This window comes from Venturia canescens, chromosome 4 (assembly GCF_019457755.1).
Source record: "Venturia canescens isolate UGA chromosome 4, ASM1945775v1, whole genome shotgun sequence".
Taxonomy (NCBI): Eukaryota; Metazoa; Arthropoda; class Insecta; order Hymenoptera; family Ichneumonidae; genus Venturia; species Venturia canescens.
Genome location: NC_057424.1, coordinates 2,328,618 through 2,348,074, shown reverse-complemented (window position 1 = coordinate 2,348,074; position 19,457 = coordinate 2,328,618). Strand labels below are relative to the sequence as shown.

General features: G+C 36.6%; 1 protein-coding gene across 3 annotated transcripts; it reads right to left on the bottom strand.

Moving 5' to 3' along the window:
• Window positions 1-2,911: 2,911 nt before the first annotated feature.
• Window positions 2,912-7,335, bottom strand: LOC122408720 (uncharacterized). 3 transcript variants are annotated; one of them, XM_043415701.1, is made up of 5 exons: window positions 7,268-7,335; window positions 6,625-6,954; window positions 5,256-5,510; window positions 4,902-5,099; window positions 2,912-3,568 (listed from the first exon to the last, which is right to left on the bottom strand). In XM_043415701.1, exons 2-5 carry the CDS (start codon window positions 6,689-6,691, stop codon window positions 3,459-3,461), a joined length of 630 nt encoding a protein of 209 aa, XP_043271636.1. In that variant the 5' UTR covers window positions 6,692-6,954; window positions 7,268-7,335; the 3' UTR covers window positions 2,912-3,458. The 3 variants fall into 3 exon arrangements, with proteins under 3 accessions (XP_043271636.1, XP_043271635.1, XP_043271637.1); XM_043415700.1 differs by having other exon boundaries at window positions 6,625-7,335; XM_043415702.1 differs by having other exon boundaries at window positions 4,902-5,096; window positions 6,625-7,335.
• Window positions 7,336-19,457: the final 12,122 nt, after the last annotated feature.

Here is a 19,457-nt window from a genome sequence, read left to right as displayed (position 1 = left end):
TCCATTACATATTACCATAATCAAAGATAGGGAATGATACTTAGCACATATTTATCCACAGAAATTTCAAAGTTCGCAGGTATCTGCTGCGATTCAATGTATCTGTGCAATGAGTTTGGAAGACAGCAATTTCAAATCCACCCATAAATGAGCAACTGAAGACTTTTGTAATGAATTTTTCACTTTATGTTTATGTTACAGTGAGAGTCAAAAAGTAAAATGAATAGCACAGTATATAAATTTTATAGTTTGCAGATTTTTGCTGTATTTCAATGATCCAAATCTATAGTATTATAGTGAAAAGTTGTTAAAAGTCATGATGTTACATTAAAATGACATAGCGCACATTGCATTCAGCAATTCTGTAAGTTTCTGGGGATGTTGGTAGGCATCATATTTGATCGCATCCAAAACTGAGCAACAGTAGACTTATCGGAATGAATTTTTTTTATAATAATTCCATATTTGTAGTTTGCAAAGTGGAAATACTCAACATACATGTCATTCTATAAGTTTTGTTATCAAAATTTGTGTTTGCATACCACATTCCTAAGATACGACTTTTCATATCATTAGCAAAAAAAGCATCCAAAGGCTTTCTGGAAAAGTTTCCAAATTTATCACTCGACAGACCTAATGGGAAAAGAATAACTACACACTATACCAAGACCAGATTTTTTTTTGAAAATCTGATTTACAAAATGTGCAATTCAAGATCATGGTTAGAAACCTCTCGAATCATGTTACCACAATCATCATGAAGGAGTAGAAAATCATAGAACACATATTAGGGAACGAATTAATAATATGAATCGATCCGCTGCAAACTGAGCGGGTGAAAACAAAAGGATCGGAGAGGTCAGAGCCAAACTGAATATCAAGCAAAATATGGGGATGTTTAAAAATAATGACGACACAAGAAATAAATTAGAAAACATTTATTCAATAAAAGTTTCTAATATCATTCTAACAGTTGCGTGTATTTTTGTTCTATTTATTCGTATATATAACCTATGTACACATGATATATAACCACGCCACTGACAATATATTCGCACTGGACAATATTTCTCGTACTCTGGTTTAATTGAAGGATTATTTCAGTGAACACTTATTTCCAATCGAACGAAATAATGAAATCTTGAAAAGTTTCGTTGACATATATGCATCACGCATTTTTTATATTCTTTTTCACACACACATCACAGACTACATTTACGCGGCCGCTTTGATACCGGTTTAATATATCACAAATAACAAAATAAATAGTAATATGCACTTCTTTAGATGACGAAAATTATTTTTTTATTGATCCCGCACGCACTTCGTAATGTCGAACCTCTGTTCATACGATCAAAAACTGACACATGGTTTGTACATATATATATGTATATCGGTCGAATTTATGACTGCTGTTACCAGCTGTGCTGCGCCGTGTGCTACGTTCTGAAGTCGACGTCAGATTTCCAATCATCAACAACTAGTTTCAACAACCAATCACAACGTCTAAAAATGGATGTCGTCAGATCCAACGAATCAGAAACTCGAGAGCATCAAAGTGCCTTTGATGGTGTTTATAAATACAGACGCATAAATTCTTGAATGTGTTGGTAACTTTTGCATAATCTTGAGCCCGTGCAAAGTTTTTTCTCAGCAAATACGCCACCGATCATGCTGATTTAGGGCGGAATCGAAAGAGAATTACTCAACTGGCTTAAACTTCAATTTTCAAGTTGTTAAATGGCTCCTGAGCTTCGTAATTCAATAAAATCACATGCCAATTTTACCCCCACCACGGCGAATCGTTTTATTCAGAGAAAGTATTGTCTCGGCGAGAGTCTCAGGCCAGCAGACGACAGGGCTGTCAATGTACTTGTCCCGAGACTCTACCGAGTCTCTTGATAATTACAATTGCTAAAAGTCACGTACGCGTCCTATAGCCCATCAGCGCTCCACCCGCGCATGCGTCATAAACACGCGTCTTGTTTTATTTGAATTGATACCAATTTTTTAAAAGAAATTATCTTTTTATTATTTTCCTTCGATCCGTTATAATTTTCCGCTTCATTTGAGTCTAGTTACAATATTTTATGAAATCGCGTTGAATTTTAATTAACAAAACAAAAAAATATAATAGTTCAAGTTTTTAATACGCGGCGCCGCTAGTGTCGCGCTCCGCCGCTTCTATCGGGCCTTTGTATTGCCCTCCAGTACGGCCGCCGCCGGCCAGCAATGACGCGGCTCCCCGGTCGTTGTACGCGCTCGGTCAAAACATCGCCCCGCGTCGCGATGTTTTTGGAGGTTAGGTTGGGGTTCGAGTGTTACGTCACAATACACGTCATTTCATAAGTGTTGTTGTCAAAATTTGTGTTTGTCTACTGCATTGCAAAGATTCAACTTTTCATATTATCAGCAAAAAAAGCATCCAAAGACTTTTTGGAACAAGTTTCAAAATTTATTACTCGACAGACCAGGTGGAAAAAGAATAACTACACTTATATCCAGACCAGAAACTGTTTTGAGAATCTGTTGTACAAAATGTGCGATTGATGATCATAGTTGGAAACCTCTTGAATCACGTTACCACAATCAGCATGAAGAAATAGTAGAAAATCATAGGACACATGTTAGGCAACCAATTAATAATATGTATCGATCCGCTGCAAACCGATGGAGTCAAAACAAGGATCGGAATGAGCAGAGTCAAACTCAATAGCAAGCAAAATATGGGAATATACAAAAATAATGATGACACAAGAAATAAATTAGAAAACATTTATTCGATTCGAGTTTCTCACATTATACACTAACAGTTCCGTGTGTTCTTGATTTATTAATTATCAACCATAATATTTGAGATCGCGCAAAGAAAATTTGACGTTATAGGTTGACGAACATTTTTCCTTACAACTTCCAGACCTATTTTTGATAAACTGATTTGCCTTATTTATATTATTCACTAACTATACGAACGTTTGTTACATTTGTCCCGCACTTCATAGCACTTCAAACCACTGAAGGTTCTCACGACTTCCCACACTTTTTTTATCTGAGTGTTAATATTCAAGCTTGAGGCAAAGTCTTTGAATGATTCTCTCTTTATCTTTTTTAAGATTTGTTTAGTTTTTTCGTCTTCTCTCATCCACGATTCTAGATTTTCTCTACTCTTATTGAATTTGTATTTTTTAAACGCTTCTCTTCTCGATTCTACTGCCCTGCTGCAGTCTGGGTTCCACCAGGATTTTTTATTAGTTTTTCGATTGTTTGTTTGGGTTTGGTTTTCGCTCCGGCATGCCCCTGCTTCCAGCAGGCTTAGTTCGATTTGTTTGCATACAGTGTCGTACTTTTGAAGTATATTTCTATTTAATATGGGGCCTTGCGGGACTTCATTATCTAGGGATTTCGCGAATTTACTCCAATCTATTTTCGTTGTACTTATTGACGGTCTGCGGTTTTGCTTATACATACTTTTGCCTGCAATCTATCACTAGGTGATCACTGCCCAGGTTATCGTCTAGCACCTTCCAGCAACACGCTGGTGCTAGGTTGTGGCTCACTAAGGTGATATCTAGAACATCCCATTTATTGTTTTGGTTAAGGAAGGTAGGAGATTTGTTATTGATTATGTCTAGATTGGTTTGGTTTATTACTTTGTGCAAAGATTTTCCACTCTGGTTCCAACTTTGACTTCCCCAAACCGGGGATTTAACATTGAGGTCTCCGCCTACTAAAAAGTTTTTGCCGTTTTTATTGAGTGAGGCTATGTCGTTAACCTTTTAAGCGGCAATGACGCCATATGGCGCACATTTTTTCTGGGCCCAAAGCGGCAATGACGCCATATGGCGCACATCGATTATCTCGTGATTAAGTCAATCAATTATCACCAAATTTGATACTCGGGGGTTTCTGGGGTCGCTGATTACGAATCCGCTCTCAAAATTTCGAAATTCAAAATGGCGGATCCAATATGGCAGCCGAAAATGCAAAAATTCATTCGAATCGTAAGGCATTGGCATTCAGGGGTTTTCGGGATCGCTGATTACGAATCCGCCCTCGAAATTTCGAAATTCAAAATGGCGGATCCAATATGGTGGTCAAAAATCCGAAAATTCATTTGAATCGGTCGAAATTTAGTATTCTTCGGGGTCGCTGATTACGGAGTATATAAATTGAAAATAGAAGATTCTCTATGACACATATGAATTGATCATGTAAAATTTTTGCAATGGCACCTTTCTCTTCATATTGATTTTATATTAACCCTGAGTTTTTCAAGTTTTATATGTGAATAAATGTAACACAAATACTATTCAAAATTGCCCCGTGCATGGTCGGCATATGAGATATTGTTTTCGAATTATAAATTTTGAGGGCGGATTCGTAATCAGTGACCCCGAAAACCCCCGAGAACCAATTTTTATCCGATTCAAATGAATTTTTCATTTTCGTCCGCCATATTGGATCCGCCATTTTGAATTTTGAAATTTCGAGGGCGGATTCGTAATCGATGACCCCAAAAACCCCCGAGTAATAATTTTTATCCGATTCAAACGAATTTTTTATTTTCGGCCGCCATATTGAATCCGCCATTTTGAATTTCGAAATTTTGAGAGCGGATTCGTAATCAGCGACCCCAAAAACCTCCGAGTACTAAATTTCGTAACAATCTGAATACTTTTTTTTTCCCGCATTTTGGGCACTATGAGGTGAATTGGTTCTGCCGCTTAAAAGGTTAAAATAGGTAGTCCAGTTTTCTGGTCTCATGTTTATGTGGGGGGGTTTGTAGCTACTTATTATTATTATGCTGTCCTTGTTTTTTTGTTTGATCTCTACTGCTATTGATTCTATGTCTTTCTCTGCCCATCTAAATTTGTCTAGTGATAATATTTCGTACTGCATACCGTTTTTAATACCGATTGCTACCCCTCCTCCAATTTCTCCGATCGGCCGGTCCTTTCTAACAAGGTGGAAACCGGGAATTTTGAAAGGAGTGTTTGGATGTAGCCAAGTCTCTGCGAGAATAAGGATGTCTTTGTTTCGCACGAGTTCCGGCATTTCGTGGGTTTTTCCTCTTAAGCCTCTACAGTTCCATTGGGCTGCTATTATACAATTATTCGCCATTGGTAGATCTTATAGTAGGGGTAGTGTCAGAGATTTGGGTTCTTGGTTTTATTTTATGTGGTGTATGGCGAAAGGAAAGACAGGACACGTAAGGCTTTAAACATTTATTTGGTGGCTGGAGTCAGATAGGTTACCTTGAGTCCTTTGTGAATTTAGATTCAGACAGACATTGGAAATATGCGATATTTCGGGTTCGGAAACGTTTAGTTGGTTGTCCGTTGCAAAGGTTTCTCCTCGGTTTCCCTCGGGAGTAGGAGTTGATGACGTGATACTCGTAGGGGGAACTTCAGGTGTTCTCGGTGTTTGGGTGAACGTGACATTATTTGTCTTGCCCGTTATCTTGTTTTTATTATTTGTCTGGTTGTCAATCGTATTTCCCTCTTCGATTCCTGTAAAATTCGGGTTATATATTAGTTTGGCACTTGAGTAGGGGTTGGATTTCTGTGTTTCCTTTTTTGGTATTTTTCTTTTTGTCGTTAGGTTTCTTTTTTGCTGTAGTGTTTCTTTTTCCTGGTTTGTCGGCATGGCTTTCCCAGCTTCATCCCGGTTGGTCTTACCGAGTTGATCTACTCTTTCTTCTAAAAGTTGAGGAAAACTAGACCATGCAATACCCCTTGTCGAGGGGGTTGGTGATGACTGAGTTTGAAGCCAGGAATCCAGCCTGTAGAAACTATCCAGACGGTTTTTTTTTATAATGTCCAGGGCTTTTTCCCTGTCTAGTTACGAAGTGCTATGATTTTATTAGTGATTTTCCATTTCATGTATGTGGCGCAATTTGAATCGTTTGCTGGGTGGGGGCTTTTGCAGTTGATACAGGTTGGGTTTACCTTCTTGCAATCTGCTTGGTGGTGGTTATCGCCACAGCGTAAACATCTTGCTGAACCTCTACATTGCTTCGCTATGTGACCAAAGCGTTGACAGTTAGTGCATCTCCGAACCTTTGGTTCGAAAGGGACCAATGACACCCTAGTTTTATAAATCACTAATTTTTCTGGGAGTTCACTTCCTTCGAACGTGAATTTGACCGAGCTTGTTGGGGTTAGATTATTGCTGTTATTGCTATTTCTTGTTACTCTCATAATTCTTTTGACTTTAGTGATACGTATTGGTGAGCTAATCCATTCTATGCCTTCCTGTATTTCTTTCTCTGTCAGTGATGGGTCGATGTCTCTCCCCACCCCCACTCTCGAGATCTTGCTATCTGGGATATATGCTTTCCATGTGCTAAGTAGGAATGATTCCTGTAAGTCTACTAGTTTATTCGCCTCTTGGTACGTTTGTAAAATTACTCCAACTAAGTTTCTCCCCTTTCTCTTAATTTCTGTTAGTGCACCACTAAAATTTTTAAGCTTTTTCCCTATTATCATGGGATGAACTGCCCCAACCCCTTTGCTTTCTAATATTACTGGTGATTTATTGCTTTCATCTACGTTTTCCTGGGCGTTCAAGTTGGGGACTTGAGATATTAATACCATAAAAGGCTCTACCGCCTTATCCGAATACCTGTTCTTTCTTTCTGGGAAGTTCCGCTGATATTCTCTTCTCTTCTTTTGTCTCGGTTCGTCCGCATGTTGCTCGTCTGTTGGGCTGTTTCCAGATTTTTGAGGGCTCGGAAGGCCAGCCTCTAAGGGAACATTTTTTCTCTTTTTTCTTCTGGGCACTAAGGACCAGTCACTATTTTGAGAACCGACTATCATCTCGTTCACGGTTTCACGATCAATTGTTTCTAAATCCACCATAAGGTTTCGTTCTTTCAACTTACTACATGAATTTGTCATGTTCAATAAATTATTTCCCGTGTCCTCGGGACGGTAAAAATACTGGTTAATATGCCTGGATTATAGTATATTTTATTATTAAATTTTATTATTATTGTTATTGCTAGTTATATGTGGATTAATTGTTATTTGATTGGGCTGTTTTTCAGATCTTTCCTTTTGGAGTAGCTTTCCTTTCTTGCTTTCGGAGTGGCTAAAATTGGACGACCATGTTGCCGCCACGTGGGGTCTGATTGCCGAGTTACTCCAACACACTGTGTCGCTTGTAGAATATTCCTGCTATGTTTCGTCACTTTTGTCGAAATATATACGCGAGATTGTTAACAGTTATCTGTTTGTGTAATTTATTACGGAATTATTTTTATTACTTTTACGATTCCATTTTTATCCGCGGATTCGATTACTACTTTGAATTCTAATCGGTTATAGATCTAGAGTCGCGGCAGCGACTCTGAGACAAGTACATTTATAAGATATGACGAGTTGCTGCCAGAGACTCTTTATACCGGAGCGATGGCGTTTCCAATTGTTTTCGAAAATTTTCAAAATTTGTTTCTTCAATAATTAATTAACTATATCATTTCGGAGAATATTATACGTTGACATATTTTTTATTATTTTTTTTCTTTCGATTGCGACCTCATCGAACTCTGTGGGTTGACGCGTTGAAGAGATATTAATTATTTATTTTTTAATTGCATCAAAAAATGGGTCGGATTTTCGCACACATTTTTGATGTTTATTTGTTTTATATCTAGTGACAAATTTGGTGCCATAATACATTTTATATACCGATATATTTTTTTTCTGGTGCCATAATACCAATATATATCTATATATTTTCGTGTCGTATGACATATGGTGTGTTGTTTATGCTGATAGATGATGAGGTTATAAAGATCGCGATTTGACAGTTCACCGATATCCCGGTCGGTAGTACAAGTATATACCTATATATTTCCGTTATGATATGACGTATGGTGTGTTATTTCAATGCTAACTAAATGAGGTTATAAAGATCGCGAATGTTACAATTCACCGAAACTGTTCCAATTTTTTCCGGTTCTGTAGAAAATAAATAAAAGCAGTACAATGTTTTAGTGAAAGTGGTGAGAAAAAAGTGAAGAAGAAAGAGATAAAGACGGAGGAATCCAAGAGTGTTGTGTAACGGAAAAAAAACCGAAAATTGTCAACAACGTTCGGATTGATGGTAAAAATATTTAGAAAGGTTAGATTTTTTCTATATATATCTTGAGATGTAGTCCGGATTCTGAAACATTAGAAATAAAAATCCATGCCTTCGCTCTTTCTCATCAGCTCTCTCTCTGATTGTATCATCAGACTTGTCGATGTTTGTTATTGCAGAATATCTAAAGACGCGGCATCGTCTTGTAATAAAATAACCCAAAACAGGAATGACGAAAAAGAGCCAGGGACTACAAAAATATAGAAAGGCAGTATAATCGCATTGTCTGTAAACGTATAACAGACTATTCGAAAGTGCTTGATTACAAAATTTCTATTAGCAAATTGAAACTGAGGCAATCAGTATTTTTTTGCATTGGTGGAAATTTTTTCATCAAAAGGACTAAATTGATAATCACGGAGAGTTTTTACTTCAATTCCAACAAAGTAAAATTTAAGTTCGAAATAAAATATGTCCGCGTGTGTGTATATGTGTGTATTAGGGTGGTAAAATAGCTAGAAAATTTTTGAAAAAAATCACACGTATTCTTTAGAAGATTCTCAATACTTTTTGTTCTGGAACATTTCTTTGTTATGTCAAGACTTTCGAGAAAAAAAATCATACAGATTTTCATCATGCTGTTTTGCAAAAGCCGCCATTATGCAAAAACTGAGTAAGAAAAAAGTGTTTATAACCAGTGTTCTGGACTCGTCAGACCTTAAGAACATCTTTGCTGGCGATAATATGGTTATTTGAGAGCAGCAACAGTAAGGGAAATCGCTTTGAAAAAAAAAATGTTAGAAAATCTTGACTTTTCAATTAAAAACGAATAAATAATGAAGATTTTGATTTAATTTTACAAAATAAATGCAAGATTCTGAAAGAGCACTCTCAAAAACCCCCTATATCAGATTTTGTTCTTTAATTAAAACTGCGTACTTGAAATTGTGTGTCCAAAATTGTCGTTTTGCACATTAATGGGTTCTTATAGTGATGCTATACAACATTTTAAGGGTAGGAGTTTTGAAAATTTTTTTCGTGTAGCAACATGCTTGTAAAACAATTTATGGAAATTTCAAGATTTTCCAAATGTATTGAGGCCCACAGTATAATCGTGACCACAAACGCAGAAAAATTCCATGTATTATGAACAGAAAACTTCAACCCCCATGGTCGAGGGTTGAGCATTGTTCTACAAATCTGACAAAATTACAGCATTACTTTTTATGTATTTCGAACCAATTTAGGGGGCGAAAAGGGTAAAATAAATTTGATCCCAAATAACTACCACCCTAGTGGGTATTAAAATACCTAAAACAACTTGCATGCATAATAAAACGATTTTTATTTTCAAAAAAACTGATTCGGCTTGAGGGGGTCACCCCCTATGGCAGCCGCATTTTTTGGGGTTTCCTCGATTTTTTGCGACGAGAAAAAAACACAGACTTAAAATTTAAAGAGTTTATTCATTGGTATTTCAACTTTATGATAGAATTTTTTAACTCTGATGTCTCGAGTTAATTCCGTGTAAAATTAATCCACAGGATCCCATATGCTTCTCCATGGTGTCCACGATTCCCGGGGGTTCCGTTTATCTGCGGTCAAAAAACCGAGGAGCGTTTTGATTTGTAAAGCAGTGGGCTATTGCCTGAACTAAAATCATACAGAAATATCGAAATTGAAGGATTATTGAGCTATGCAACATTTTGAAAAATTGAAATAAGGTTTTTCTAAACGGAAAAATCCTTCAATGTTTAATATTTCTGTATAATTTTAATTCAGGTGATAACCACTGCTTTACTAATCCAAACGCTCCTTGGTTTTTTGATCTCAGATAAACCGATCCCCTAGAATCGTGGAGACTATGAAGAAACATATGGGTTCCTGTGGAGTAGCTTTACACCGAATCTACCAGAGATATCAGAGTTAAAAAATTCTACCATCGAGTTGAAATACCATTGAATAAACCCTTTAAATTTCAAAAGTCTATGTTTTTTTTCTTTGCCGCAAGAAAATTGCGAAAAAACCCTACAAAATTCGGCCGCCATGCGGGGTGACCCCCTATGTTGGATTTAATTATTCCAATCGATCAATATCGCGTTATCTTGAAAAAAGATTCGAGTGCCTTAGTCATTGAAATCCTGTCGTTATTTAATGACATCGAAATTTATTATTCCTTGTAATTTTTTGAGTTTTTAAATAAATTAGCCGTAATTTGATTAAAAAATTTTTGTTTCCTTTTTTTTGATATCTCTTTCAATGAGACAGGGAATAATTTTAATTAAAAAATTTTTCAATAAATGTCTTTTCGCAAGTACACTCTGATGGGTGATAATATGGTCATTACATCTGAACGGTAGTCTCAGTGAATAAACCCTACATATATGTTACTCATACATGTAGTGTGCATTTCTTGGTACGAACAAAAAATGAATTAATAATAACAGAATGTCATCTATATTGTGCCCTAATATGAAGAATTTGATTTTCCAATATCCTGTAAAATTTTTTCAAGTTCACAGTGCACAAAAAGTAGTCAAATCAAACCATAAGTAACAGCACGAGTGCTGTTAAAAAATTGGAGACAAGTACATTTATGTTTGATGTCACCTGGACAGTAGTCTCAGTGAAACCCTATGAGACACTCATGTAGTTAAAAACACAAATGCACGATGATTTATAAGAAGAAGTTGTTCGATCTGTTCTCTCGAAACTTGCTTTAAATGAGCAATTCATTACTAAAGGATATAAAAAAAAACCATTTCAAACGCAATGAATAAAAAAATGAATCTGTTAAATCATGGTAATGCGTGAAAAACGTTTGGTTCAAAGGAACAAAACGTGGCAAAAGTGCAAAAGTCCAAAAAATGCAAAAGTGACGAGTACATCGGATGACGAGTGAAAAAAATTCAAAACATAATAGTATGTAAAAAAAATTACGAAACCAATTGTAAATAATTTCAACAAAACAATTAAGAAAAGCTTTTACAAATCATGAAAAAATATTATATTAAAAAAAAATACAAATCTGTAATTATATTGTAAAGGGAAAAAAAAATTTAAATAGGACGTGAGAAATTTAATCTTACGGGAAGCACCCGGAACTTTAGAAAGTTCAAGTGAATCAAAAAAGTTACCATCTGAGTTATGTGCAGCACTACAATTTATGGCATCAATCGGAGGATAAGTATTTTATTAGTATATAATACATAATTTTTCACAATATGAAATTATTCTGAGAAACGTTCAAATCCAAAAAAAAATCGCATCGAAGGTAAAAGTCATTTGTTACTCTATGGTGGCAGAGACTTACTTAGAAGAAATTCGATTCTTCTCAGACTTTCAGGATCCCCTGGTATTCACAATATTCGACGTCGATTTCGTATCGGTACAAATTATGTTTAAATATGTGCTAAAAGTACTTGTCCGGCCCATCACTTTTCATTCAAATTGCTCATTCAAATAAAAATCAGGGCTCTTCTAGATCTGATGGATCACATCTATGCGTACAGAGGGAAACAGAGGGAATTTAAAAAATTACCTCCAAGAGATTTTAACTTAATTGCATTCATTATAAAAACATGCAAACAAATTTTTCTGTAATATCCAAGAGATATTATTGTGTATTTATGAAAAAGTATCCTTCGCACGATAAGCATTGTCCAGCCTCCAAATTAACTCCCCAGTTTATATTGAAATGACGGCAATTTTTACTACACATTTTATTCTTCAAACGAATTTTATTCGTTATAGCAACTAATCTATTCTATTACTGAAGATATTCAGCTGATAATAAATCGCAATTCAATAAATTTTCGAGCAGATTCGTCTGTACAATTTCATTTTTTTATGGTCACGTACACAATTGCACTTTGTTGAAATCAACATTAAAAAATGAGTGCGACACGGGCATTTCTTGAAATTCGATGAAAAGTGATTCCCTAGTGTATTACTATATACACTTTCTTAAAAAAAAATTTTCGATATATCAGAATGTAAAGCCTCTATCCGTTGCAATGGTTTTGTTTACTCGATGCCATGAATTGTTGCGAAGAGATAGTTGCCGCCGAGCATATGTGGAATGATGTCCACATTCAAGTGGGCGTGTAACGCCAGCGTTAATGCTAGTTCCATAAAAATAACGCAGAAATTAACGTCTAGTTTGATTTTTATTTGAATGAGCAATTTGAATGAAAAGTGATGGGCCGGACAAGTACTTTTAGCACATATTTAAACATAATTTGTACCGATACGAAATCGACGTCGAATATTGTGAATACCAGGGGATCCTGAAAGTCTGAGAAGAATCGAATTTCTTCTAAGTAAGTCTCTGCCACCATAGAGTAACAAATGACTTTTACCTTCGATGCGATTTTTTTTTGGATTTGAACGTTTCTCAGAATAATTTCATATTGTGAAAAATTATGTATTATATACTAATAAAATACTTATCCTCCGATTGATGCCATAAATTGTAGTGCTGCACATAACTCAGATGGTAACTTTTTTGATTCACTTGAACTTTCTAAAGTTCCGGGTGCTTCCCGTAAGATTAAATTTCTCACGTCCTATTTAAATTTTTTTTTCCCTTTACAATATAATTACAGATTTGTATTTTTTTTTAATATAATATTTTTTCATGATTTGTAAAAGCTTTTCTTAATTGTTTTGTTGAAATTATTTACAATTGGTTTCGTAATTTTTTTTACATACTATTATGTTTTGAATTTTTTTCACTCGTCATCCGATGTACTCGTCACTTTTGCATTTTTTGGACTTTTGCACTTTTGCCACGTTTTGTTCCTTTGAACCAAACGTTTTTCACGCATTACCATGATTTAACAGATTCATTTTTTTATTCATTGCGTTTGAAATGGTTTTTTTTTATATCCTTTAGTAATGAATTGCTCATTTAAAGCAAGTTTCGAGAGAACAGATCGAACAACTTCTTCTTATAAATCATCGTGCATTTGTGTTTTTAACTACATGAGTGTCTCATAGGGTTTCACTGAGACTACTGTCCAGGTGACATCAAACATAAATGTACTTGTCTCCAATTTTTTAACAGCACTCGTGCTGTTACTTATGGTTTTTTTGTAAAGCTGCTATATAGATACGTGTGTACGCTTCGCCATCATCCAAGCGACTCCCCCGGCTGGTGTACTTTCGAGTGCTTTCGAGCTCCCGAGCTCCTTAGCTTTCCGCCAAACTTCCTTGCTCTTTTGATTTAATGTCATTGGCCTAAAAATTCTCTCACTCTTCAATGGTTGCAACAAAATTTCTCTCACCAGGGATTGGCGATCATGGGGGCCAAGAGGCCTATGTTTGTAGCGGTTGGAGTACGCGTATACAGATACGTCAAATCCTGAATGTGTTAGTAACTTTTGCATAATCTTAAGCCCGTGCAAAGTTTTTTCTCAGAAATTACGACACCGAGCGTGCTGATTTTGGACTCATTCGACAGAGAACTTCTTAATTAGCTAAAAGTTCAATTTTCAAAGCCGTACATAACTCATGAGCTTTGCAATTAAAGAAAATCACAGGCCAATTTTACCCCCACCACCGCGAATCGTTTTATTCAGAGAAAGTATAGTGTTGGCGAGAGCCTCAGGCCAGCAGACGACAGGGCTGTCAATGTACTTGTCCCGAGACTCTACCGAGTCTCTTGAACTCGCGAACCGACTGCGATGAGGGTAAACTAACCCACATGGTTTTCACTTTATCTCATTTCATTTTATCATTTAGATCGCTGTTGCTATTAATTTGCTCATGCCATCAAAAACTGACAGATGGTTGAACAATATATCACGCCAAAGTCACTATATGTCTGGTTTTCGTAATACACTGCATGTATGACACCACATACCACTATTTTTAATAAAATAAATAGATATTGAACACTTTATTAGATGAAAATTTTTTTTTTTTCACCCCGCACTTCGTAATGTCGAAAATCCGTTTGTTATATAACATCAAAAACTGACGGCTGACTGATGGCATTGTATATATAGGTATACCTCTGGAGAAAAAAAGGTTGGGATAAGTACATTGATGGTGTCGTGTTTGCTGATAATTCCATCCATAAAAAAAAAATTAAAAACCGATGCCTCATTCTTTTTATTTGATTCGAAAAGCTAAATCAATTGAAAAAAAAATCCATCTAATTTACGTGCAGCATTAAAATTTATTATATCAATTCGAGGCCAAGTATTTTCTAATGAATTGAAAAAAGTTACCACTTGAATTACGTGCAGCACTCAAATTTATGATATCAATCGGTGGACAAGTATTTTATTAGTAACTCCAAATTTTGGCATTATTAAATTGTTCTAAGAAGCTTTTAAATCCAAAAAAATCACATGAAAGCTAGTCATTTGTTACTCTATGGTGGCAGAGACTTATAAGAAAATCGATTCTATTCAGACTTTCAGGATCCTCTGGTATTATTCACAAAATTCGATGTCGATTGGATCGATACAAATTATGTTTAAATATGTGTTAAAAGTACCCCTTCGGGGGACGAAATTCATTTCGGCTACTTTTTCGCACGGAATAAAATAATTAAATTTGAATCATTTCGTAGTTATGTTTGTTTTCTAGTTCCTTTTTTCTAGTTCCCTGTTTAATGTAAGTTTTTTTTTTTTTTTTTTTTCGAGGTTACAATGAGCCATTTTTGTTTGCGTTATTCGATTTTGCTTTTCTGATGACAATTTTGTCGTTAGTAGATTCAGATGCAAGTTCTTCTATAATTTTTGGTCTTGCCACGAAAGTCGGGGCTAGTTCGATATCATTAGTTTGTTGTATTAATCGAATTCGTTGACAATGTTTAGCTTTGAAAATTGTTAATATGATGATTATTAAAATGATCATAGTCATGCTAATGGCACTTATAGAATAATTTCCGATTATGTGATAGGGATGTGCCCAAATATTTGGTTCTTCATCTAGTTTTTTCTTAAGGATTTCGATTCTTTCTCCTAATGCGTTCGTTTCTAGTGGATTGATAATTACTTTTGATGGTACGCTGTAATTGAAAATAGGGTGATTAGCGTTTACCATTCCGATTGCGTTCGTTAAGTTATATAATGGTACATATGTTATAAATTCATTTTGTCGCAGTTCATTTAAAGAAAACAATTGAAAATTAATTGATGTGGCGGAACATTTTCCGTCCAAAGCCAGTAATCCTGTATTGTGGATTATTTCGTGTGTCGTAGACTTATTTTTACAATCGATTCTAATATTTTCGGGTTTTGGGGCTACGAATAGCCATCTACCTTCTTTTCTAGTGCGATTATTAATGTTTTTTCGATTTTTACAATTCATTGATTACGTGACAATTTTTCGGGATTATTTCCTAAATAAATCGCTATTTTGCATGATGTATTATCGCTTATTGTTTGCAGTGATTGCTTAGGTTTGTAATAATAGATGTCAACTTTTTCCGCATTGTTTAAATCTTCTTCAGTCATTATTAAATACGTTCTTTTGTAATTATCCACAATTATTATTTTGGAAGTGGTTACTATAAATTGGAATTGTTTTTCATTAATTTTTGTTGTTAGTGGATAGACTTTGTTGACTTTCAATATTTTTAAATTATCATTATTATTATTGATTTTTTCGTTCGGATTATAATTTATTTATTTATTTCATGTTATTATACACGTTCCGTATTATTCGTTGCGTTCTGTTTATTATTTTTGTATTTATTTTCGTATTTTTCGTATATTCGATTTCTTTCTTCATATTTCAATTTTATATATTTGTAATTCTATCGTTTTTCTTTGTTAGTTTTTTTTTTTTTTTTTTTTTATACATTGAGCTGCCAAAAAGTATTTATTTCTTAGGTCTGTTTCTGGGTACGGTCTTGCTACATCAACCGCGCACTTGTTAAATGCTCTTTCCGGAGTGTCGGTGATTGCCATCGGTGATCGCTTTGATTTCATGACTTTGATTTTCTGGCATTTATCGCATTTTTCTACATATTCCTTTATTTCCTTTTTCATTCCTGACCAACGATACTTTTCTTGAATTCGTTGAGTCATTCTTTTTACTCCAGGGTGTCCTCCGTGGGCCGTGTCGTGGTACTCTCGTAGTATTGTTTTTCTGTCTTTCTCTGACAGGTCCGTCGCGTCGGAGTCGAGGTGTTCGGTTTCACTCTCGCTATCTCCTTCGTCGCTGTCCACTATATGCGTCTCATTTTTATCTTCAGCCACACTCGGCTGATTATCAAGTCGGCCATTATAATTGGGGATGGACCGATTGTCCGAGGAAGCTGGTGTTGTAGAAGAAGATGGAGTCGCGTCGGCTCTGATTTTTCGCGGCCTTCCTCTTCCTTCTTTTTGCAGCTGATCTGTGTTTTTGTTTTGACTGCGCGTGATTGCGTATATGCGGCTCAGTGCGTCAGCATTAGTGTTCTTTTTGCCTTCTTTATATTCAATTTTGTATGTGTATTCTTCTAATTTTATTCTCCACCGCATTAGTCTGGAGCCTGGATCTTTTACGTTGAATAACCAGGTGAGGGGTTGATGATCGGTAACGATAGTGAATTTCGTTCCATAAATGTACGGGCGAAACTGATGTACAGCCCAAACTATTGCCAGCATTTCCTTTTCCGTTGCTGAGTAGTTTCTTTCCGCTTTGTTTAGCGTTCTGCTCGCATAACAAATTGGTAGATCTTCCCCTACTTTTCCCTGTGATAAGATAGCTCCGATTGCCTTGTCCGATGCGTCGGTGGTGACGACGAACGGCTTCGTGAAGTCGGGATATTGAAGTATTGGTGCGGTGCTGAGTGTTTCTTTTAACGTCTCGAACGCTGCCTGCGTATGCTCGTTCCACTCGAATTTTCTGTCCTTTTTTATCAGCTCTGTTAATGGTTTTGCGAGTTTTGAAAAATCTTGAATGAATTTCCTGTAGTATCCTGCGAGTCCCAGGAATGATTGGACTTCTTTAACATTTTTTGGTGAAGGAAAATTTTTTACAGCCTTGATTTTCTCCGGATCGGGTTTCACTCCTACTTCTGTGATGATGTGACCCAAATATTGCGTTTCTTTTCTCAGAAATTGGCATTTCTTCGGTTGCACTTTTAATTGAGCTTCTCTCAACCGTTTGAAGACATCTCGTAGTCGTTCGTTGTGTTCCTTGAAACTTGATCCGTGTATTACGATATCGTCCAGGTAAACGTAACATTTGAGACCTTGAAGACCTGCTAAAACAGCATCCATCAATCTTTGGAAAGTCGGTGGTGCGTTTTTTAATCCGAAAGGCATTCGATTGTATTCGTAGTGGCCCAACGGAGTTGAAAAGGCAGTTTTTTGTTTGTCTTCTTCCGCCATCGGAATTTGAAGAAATCCAGAGGCAAGATCAAGTGTGGTGAAGTACTTTGCTTTTCCCAATTGATCCAAGATCTCTGTGATATTGGGCAGAGGGTAAGAATCTCCCTCGGTGACCTCGTTCAATTTTCTGAAGTCAACTACGACTCTCTTCTTGACGTTACCTTGAGCGTCTGCTTTTTTAGGAACGACCAGTAATGGCGCGTTCCACGGACTTCTGCTTGGCCTAATTATTCCGGCTTTAAGCATTTCCTGCGTCTGAGTCATCACTTCTTGTTTGTGATTCTCGGGCAGTCGGTACGGTCGAATATTGACTGGTACGGTGTCCTTTTTCGTGTAGATGCGATGTTCTACTAAGCTCGTATTTCCTAAAGATTCTCCTTCCAGGTGGAATACATCTCCGAATTCCTGGCAAAATTCTTGTAGAAATTTTTCTTCCTCTTTGTTGAGGTGCGAATGTTCACCAATTTGCATCATTATTCGACTTACTCTGTTACCTTTTTCTTCGGCGTTGGTGACGTAGATTTCTTCCTTGGCTGGACCGCTCGCCGTTTCGCCTGTTTTCGTTTGATTTTGTTCTTGGACGCTTCCTATTTCTTCGATTTCGACCGTCGGTCTTTCGATCGAGACTTCCTGGTCTAACGTGTTTAGAAAAGATGTGGGGAAAATCATACTTTTTCGTGAACCGTCCCTTGTCCTATTTTTATTCCTTTTTCAATTTCTCTGGCTGCTACGCATCCGATTGCCAGTTTTTTTGCTTTCACGTAGTGAATACTCTCGGAACGGGGGGGGTAATTTTAATTTCTCCGAACCGTTCACCAGAGGCTCGACGTGACCATATATTTTGATTATACGGCCACCCAATATGTCGACCTTGTGTTTTTTCATGAAATCGAGTCCCAGGATTCCGTCTGTTTTGATCGGGACGTCGTTGTCGACGACGAAAAATCCGTGAAGAATGTTGACGGCGGGCGTTTCGATCTCGAGTATGACTTTACATAGGGCGTTGAAGGCTTGTCCTCCGACGCCAGTCAGTTCGACGGTTTCGTCGATTATTTCGGTATCTTCTTTTAGGGCGCCCCTTTTAATTATGCTGCATTGGGCTCCCGTATCAGCTTTCAAAAGGAGAGCTGAATTTATTGCGTGCGGTGACGGGATATAAAAATCGCTAGCCATTCCCCAGGAACCGAAAGAATTTATTTCTAGTTTTATTCGCGTTTGGTTTGCCTGAGGTGTGGGTGAGCCTGTAGCTCGCTCGGCCTCCAAACAGCTGACGAGCGCGTTCTTTCGCTCGGCCGTACGTGCAAGGAGACTGAGGTTCAGCGACCCTATCGTTTTCTTTTCTTCCGCGTTACCTGACTGATTTTGAGATTGATTTTTATTTTGATTCTTTGGATTATTATTTGGACCGTTATTTGGTCTATTATTTTGATAACCTCTGTTTTTACCCCTGCTTCCTTGATTTTCGCGATTATTTTGATTATTATTATTTCTTCTGTTTCCTTGATTTCTATTTTGGTTACTCCGATTATTTCCCCTTTGATCGCCGTTTTTATTTTTCCTGTTCCAGCAGTCGTCATAGACATGACCTGGTTTTTTGCAATAATTACAGAAGACTGAATTTATGCTTTTATTTTGGTTAGACTGATTGTAGTTACCATTATTACCGTTATAACCGTTTTTATTCCCTAAGCTTCTACAGTCGCGCGCAATGTGACCCTTCTTATTACACTTACTGCAAATAGTCGTATTTCCAGGTTCTTTACGAGTTCCCTGTTGTATCTTTTCTTCGTCGATCGCGGCTGTGATAGCTTCGTTGAGGGTTGGATATGCCCTAGCTTTAATAATTGTTTGATATTCGCGTTTGAGACCTTGAGTGAAACTCGAAAGGGCTACTTCGCGTATGTGTTTTTCTACCGCCATTTGTTCGATCATTGTCGAGTGCTTTTTTGTACTTGCATCAATTAATTCCATCATTGTGTCTTCTACTCTTCTTCCGAATTCTTTTACTGTTTCGTTAAATTTCTGTCGACAAGA

Bases quoted from the DNA above. Each gene is read 5' to 3' on its own strand.
- LOC122408720 (XM_043415700.1), bottom strand. From the start codon at position 6,691: ATGCGGACGAACCGAGACAAAAGAAGAGAAGAGAATATCAGCGGAACT. The intron at 5,100-5,255 runs GTAACCTATCTG...ATTGTATAATAG, and splicing joins AAATTCACAAAGGACTCAAG to CAGCCCAATGGAACTGTAGA. The intron at 3,569-4,901 runs GTATGCAGTACG...GGGATGTTCTAG, and splicing joins AGCAATCGGTATTAAAAACG to ATATCACCTTAGTGAGCCAC.